The 6,487-nt window shown below is 42.9% G+C and overlaps 1 protein-coding gene across 1 annotated transcript in view; it reads left to right on the forward strand.

The window, feature by feature from the left end:
- THSD4 (thrombospondin type 1 domain containing 4) overlaps positions 1 to 6,487 on the forward strand; it is a 639,363-nt gene that overhangs the window by 40,389 nt on the left and 592,487 nt on the right. The window contains exon 3 of the mRNA XM_019533460.1: positions 2,587 to 3,029. Within this exon, the coding sequence (XP_019389005.1) occupies positions 2,587 to 3,029 (443 nt within the window). The remainder of the gene's footprint in view (positions 1 to 2,586; positions 3,030 to 6,487) is intronic.

A 6,487-nucleotide genomic window follows, 5' to 3' on the forward strand; every position in this document is an offset into this window, starting at 1 on the left:
AATACATTTCTCTGGGATCAGGTCAAAAGAAAGATGATGGGCCACTTTCCTAATCAAACATCCTGTAGTTTTATATTTACTTCAAGGCTGTGTTAACGTAGAGTTTATGACTGTTCAGTGAAGAAACTGCAAATTGAGAAATAGCTCATTTGTCTGGCCACACTGTGAGCCATTGCTGTTTGTTATTGGCAATGAATGCAAATGTAACAGCCAGAAACCAATACCTTGTTGCGTATTGTTCATAATTCTGACATTATGTAGTTATTGGGTTGTACAGGCAATTGAATTTAAAAGGTTGATGCCAAATGGGTTACCCACAGAAAAAGAAAGTATTAAACTAAGAGCCATCTGCTCCTGTTTTCTATGCAACATTGCAGAAATGGAGAACACATCATATTAATACAGATGCTTTTTATTATTTGCTAGTTATAATTAAATGCTGTGTTTTATGTGGTTAGTGATGAAAGAGTGAGAGCAGCCTCGGAGGGGGGAAATGTTTCAGATTATGTAGACCACAACTGACTGTTGCATAGCCCACCACAAACCCTAGCCTGGCAAGGGTTTGTATATTGTAATAGTGTATTCAAGCCATACTCACGAACCACATTCCACTAAAACCTCCCATGTTTATAGCTTGTTACTTTGTAATGTCCTGTGACTGGCTTAGGCAGTTTTCAGTTTAGTCATGATCTTTGACTGGAGAGTAGGCTGTAGCTGAAAGAAGTAAGCTGTTTCACACACAACTGCAGTAGTCTATTTCCCTCACCCTGGATCAGTGGGGAAGCAGATATATCATCCAGTTTCTGGTCTGCTCCTGAGGCAGTGCAGCAGTACCCAACCTTTTACTTAGCTGAAACAGTAATAGAAACTAGGAGTGAGTGAAGTGGGCAGTATTTAATTTGGATTTGGACAGATTTGGATCACAGTCCTGACTTGATTCGGCTGAATCTGAAGATTCAATTCTGATTCAGAGAATCAGTGATTTGGCTGTAGACACAGCTTTATATGTTTTTTCTACATACCTCGAGGTACCAGGAGTGGCTTGTGAACACTGAGATGGTGGGGCCGATAGAACATCCCACGGGAGTGTGGGAGTACTTTGGTCCACTTCCAGGTCCACTGCTGAGCATATGGGGGACACTCTTGCACGCCTCAGCTTGGTAATTGGCCATGGGGGACCTTGGGTGCCCCCCCAGACCTAGGAGGGACCAGTAATTGAGACGAGGGGGGTTCCCCACATGCTCAGTGGTGGACCCAGAAGTGGGCTGGAAGTACTTTACTTCTGGATCTGCCACTGCATGTGTGGGGGAGCCCCCCCATGCTTCCTTGGGATGCTCCATCTGGCCCATCTTGGTGTTCATGAACCATACCTGGTACCTTGAGGTACGAAGAAAAACCATATAAAGCTGTATCTGTGGCCAAATAGTTGAATCTCTCCGAATTGAATCAGACGCTTCTGATAGGTCTCCTGATTTGATTTGGATTCAGAGATTCAGCTGCCAAATTGAGCTGAATCTTCTCTGAATTGAATCAGCAACCAAAGCTTCGCACAGCTCTAATAGAAACCCTGCCTGTAGTGAGAAATCCATAGGCTAAAACAAGTTCACATAAAGTTTGTGAAACATAGTCAAGAATATGTGGATTTTTTTCCATTCTCCCTACTCGATTCTGCTTTTTGCCTTCTAGATGGCTTTCTGTCTAGGGCAGGGACTACGCTTCACTCTGTATGTCCAGCCTCTAGTAAGCTGTGGCCCCCCAACCATGGGTGCTCCCTCCCTCTCACCCTTAATCATGTTGGTGCCTCATTGTACCCCTTCTGCACTGTACCACATTGGGGGCCCCCTGCTGCACCAGTGTCTCCACACCATGCAGGTTTCCTTTTAACTGTAGGTTACTTCAGCCTAGGGTCACTTTATCCCAGCCAGTCCCAAGGCCAGTGGCAAGCAGCAGAATTGGGAGGGAGGGGGAGCACAGAGACTCTGGCGACAGCAGCAGGTGAGCAATGTGGGGAGCAGCACCTGGACTGGAAACCTGGAATCCTCAGGTTAATTTCTCAGGATTGGACGTGGCCTGTGGGCTGCTATTTGGACAGCCCTGACTTACTCTAACTTTGTCACAAACAACAAAAATGTAAGATTGGTCTTTTACGTTTTCTTTTGAAATCATCTTGTGGTAGGTAACTTAAGGTTTTTTGTTCTTTTTTTAAAATTTCTCTTTCTTTCTGACTTTGCTATTGATGTGTAGGAAAAAAATAGAAAGTTTCCATCTTCACATTTCTGAACTTTGAATTGAGCAGCATTTTCCATTGTGGAAGCCAAAGGGAAATCCAGCCCTGTCCAGAAAGTCCAAAAACAACTTTTGGTCTGAAGGTTTGATGGTTCTAGGAGAAATTAATTAAGGGATGCTGCCTCCTGTGCTAGCAGGGTGAAGCATAACAACTGATAAAGGCAACTAAATTCATTCCTAGTTAGCTCAGTTTTTCCTTTCCATGATCCTGGAGAGAGTGGCTTTTAAAGAAAAAGAGAACTTTTTTTCTATTAGAATTGGAAGTGCAGTTATCTTAATTAAATCTGCTTGTGTCCTTAGGTTCCCCAGAGGATAGACGAGCAAGGAGGTGCCTCTGAAGACAATGGTGCAGGAATCCCAGGTACATGGGGCAGTTGGGGCCCCTGGTCAGCCTGCTCTAGAAGTTGCAGTGGAGGGGTAATGGAGCAAACACGACCCTGCCTTCCAGCCTATTACCATGAAAGGAGCTATCACAGGCCAGGGCAACAGTACCCAGCCTCAGAAAGTTCTGTTGCCCACCAGTATTCCCACCATCGTGAAGACCCATTGACATCTTACTCTGGCCATGTTGTGTCTGCTATCCGTACGTCTGTGCCACTTCACAGAAATGGAGATCAACTACGGGCAGGCCTTCGGGCTTCAGTTTCCTCAGGAGGCCGCAACGACAGCCATCTAAATAGAGGAATGTTAAGAGGCAGCCGGCATTCACAGTCTCAAAGACAGAGCCCGAAGCCAGAAAAGAGGTACTGTTCAAGCTTTCAATCCAAAGCTTAACGTAAATTGTGAATTTGAAGAATGTGTCTAAATAGACTAGATGCTAAATGCACTAGATGCTAAATTTTGTTAATAGATGTCAACACCCATGGGATTAAACACATACTACTTGCTGAAGAATGGCATAGGTTTATAACATCCACAAACTATTTTGGAAGGATGCCTCGGGGCATAGGTGGTGATATTGTAATATGATCACTGGACTATTCTAAAACCAACAGCAGGTGTGCTGTTGTGACAATTGCGCCTTTGTTGCCTACAGGCTATTTTACTATTTTCTTTTAAAATTTACTTTTGCAATCTATTCTTTGAAATCTTCAGAGAAATCTTAGTAAAAGATAATTCAGCTGTGCCATTCAATCTCAATAGTATCATTCCAATTGGCATTTGTTGAACATTTTAAAATATTTTTTGATAAAAGATCAGACCAAGATTTTGTTTGGCTCACATTTTTTAAAGGAAAATTTCAAGAACATTTTGGTTTTCTGCCTCTTTCACTTCTAATTTCTCTCCCACTTTAGTAGGGAAGAACTAATTCTCCCCCCCCCCCAACCAAAAACAAAAACCAACCAACCAACCAAACGAACTTTGAGGTGAATAGGAAAGATGTGCGGTTTTTTGCTTGTATTTTATGTAAAGGATGCACGCAGAAGTACATCTCCCTGCTGTAACTCTGAACGCTTTGCAGGAAGTGTTCTGAGTTACAATGATCCCCTGGACCAAACAGAAATTCACTCTTGGTTCCAGGGGGAGAGGAATCTAACTGCTGGCTTTGAGCCTACAGCCAGTTTAGTTTAGCAACAGCTCCTCCCAGCTGCCAGGCCACTCTGCTTTCAGAATGGGAGGGGAGAAAGAGAGCAGATGAAGTTTGTTCTAGGGGGTCCCCAGCCGTGCTGGAGTGTGAGGTGGGTGAATTGGAGCTCACCAGCCTGAGAGGGGGGGGCTCCAATATACCTGTCGCACTCTTCAGCAGAGGCTGAAAACCCTCCGGACCAAACTTCTTCTGCTCCCTTTTTCCCCTCCTATTCTGAAAACAGCTTGGAGACTGGCAGGGAGGCAGACACAAGTTACAGAAGGTGTTTTGTTCTGAAACGTCTTCATCTGAACATTTTCACCTGATCGGCCATCTTTTAAGCAGTGTGCAGCTTTGTGTTTGATCATAGTTATAGACCGCTTTCTACGGTAAGATTGGGTGAAAATTTTCGCTTCTGTCTGTGCCCAAAATGCTCATCTTGTTATTAGTATTCATTGTGACATCTGTTTATACTAATATAATAATGTTAAGAATTCAGTATTTAAGCCCGGGATGGAAAGAGAATATTAAAGCTAAATTATTGAGCCTCTGGCTAGCAAATGATGGAATTTAATTTGTTCTTGACCAAATTTAAGGACTGACTTGATAAGCTGCTTTTCCTGGATTGCCCTGAGACCTTGTGCTATTAAGTGAACTTTAAGCACTTCCATTACTGATCTTTTCTTGTTCTGCTTTCCTTTTCTTTAACATATGTGTTCCCTTTGTGTTGGCAAAGGGAATAGAAATATTGAAAACAAGTTTTCATAGGTATTTATACAAGTATTTGAACTATATTATTATTGTAGTTATATCAGAACAGTGTATAGCAGGAAAATGGAATCCTACAGGTGTGTTGACTTTGTCCAAACAAATAGTAAGAAATAATCCCTGTCCTAAAGAGATGTCAGAAAAAGGATGGGTAAGTAAATGAACCAAAGGAAAAAGGAGTGCATCTTGACCAAGGTCTTAAAGGTTAAAAGAAGACAACGCAGATTTCTTAACTCCCAGTTCAGTGCCAGGCTATATGTACCAAGCCCTATAGATTATAGTCCTGACAGATGGAGGTTGTTTGGGCAAGGTAGCATTTAAGAGACTAACTCAGTCAGAGAGGCATAAGCTTTCATAGGTGACTGCCTCTCTACTTAACAGTATGTAACAGCATGTACCTACTTAACAGTACGTACTTTGCCTTAAATTTGGCAAAGTAAATTTCGGAAGTAAACGATTTTTGTTACTGGGATAGGACAGCTGGGAGTGTTGTTACAGAATCCTGTTAAGCGCTGATTTGATTAGGTTTTTTGGAAAGACCCAACGTGTTTATTATCCTCCATCTAACTGAAATTGATTGGGGTACATCTCCTATCAGGACACCTTTGGAAATTTTCTGGAGGATTTTTTGGTGTGTAAGCTTTTAACCGTCGCACTCTGCAGGACTTCTGAGTTGATCAGCCAACCAGAGGTTTCCCTTTGTAAAGACATCATAGTGACCTAAAAAACAAATGGCTGGTTGGTTGGCAACCTCTGATGCTACCCTGAGGGAATCCCAGCCATACAGTCTGCCTTTCCATTCTGAAGTGAATACTAGCCGCTTTGCATAGGCCTAATAACTGCTACCGCATTTCATCTGGGTACCACAAAGGGGGTGTCTCTATAAACAAGTTCCTATTTAAAATGCACTTCTGTGATGGATCCACCATCTTCATAGCACCACAGACTGCCTGAATATATGGACAATCACTTTTTGTATGGGGATTTTTAGCACTATGAAAGTAACATTTGAGAGCATAGTAAGATGAAAAGAATCTGTTTCCAAAGGAAATACATTCCAACATTAATAGAAATCCTTCAGAGAAGCAAAATGCATTTATACCATTTGGAAAAAGTGGTAAAGTTGTCAGGCTGCTTTCAGGCAGCTGACCAGGAAAGTTGAGGAATCAGCAAACATGAGTAATAGCTTAACAAAATAGAAAATGTATGTATTTACTTGAATATAAGATGATTCTGATTATAAGACAATTCCCAGTGATTAGAGTCTATGGAAAATTTATATATTTTTAATGATTTTACAGGTCTAGAATCTAGTTGGAGGTTTGTCTTGTCCCCCTCCCATTGCTGCAACAGAGAAAACAGACCTGGGGGTCATGTAGTCCCCTTGCCCTCTACCCCCCAACCTTCTTCTCCCTTCAACCCCTTCCCCCTGTATGTACTGTCAGACCCTGCTTTTAGCAGGGCTGTGCAAAGCCTCAGGTGCTGATTCAATTCAGAGATTTGACCTGATTCGGCAGCTGAATCTCTCAATCTGAATCAAATCAGGAGACCAATAAAAAGGTCTGAATCTATATGAAGCTCTCTGAATCAATTCAGAAAAGATTCAGAGAGCTTTGGATATTTGGGCAGTCCCCGTTTGCCATTGCAGAAAGCTGGACCTGGACTCCATGCCAGTAAGTAGGGGATGGGGGAGAGGGGGCTGGACTAGGGAACAGAGGACCATTGGAGGATTCCTGCCAGGCCCCATCCCCTGCTTGCTCCCCCAACCCTCCTGAGTGCCCCCAGACCTCCACTCACTATCCCAGTGGCTCCTCTAGGCACCAGCTCCTGGTTCTTTAAAAAAAAATAGCCCATGCTCACTGGCTG

This window comes from Crocodylus porosus, unplaced genomic scaffold, assembly GCF_001723895.1.
Source record: "Crocodylus porosus isolate Cpor-Errol unplaced genomic scaffold, CroPor_comp1, whole genome shotgun sequence".
NCBI lineage: Eukaryota > Metazoa > Chordata > Crocodylia > Crocodylidae > Crocodylus > Crocodylus porosus.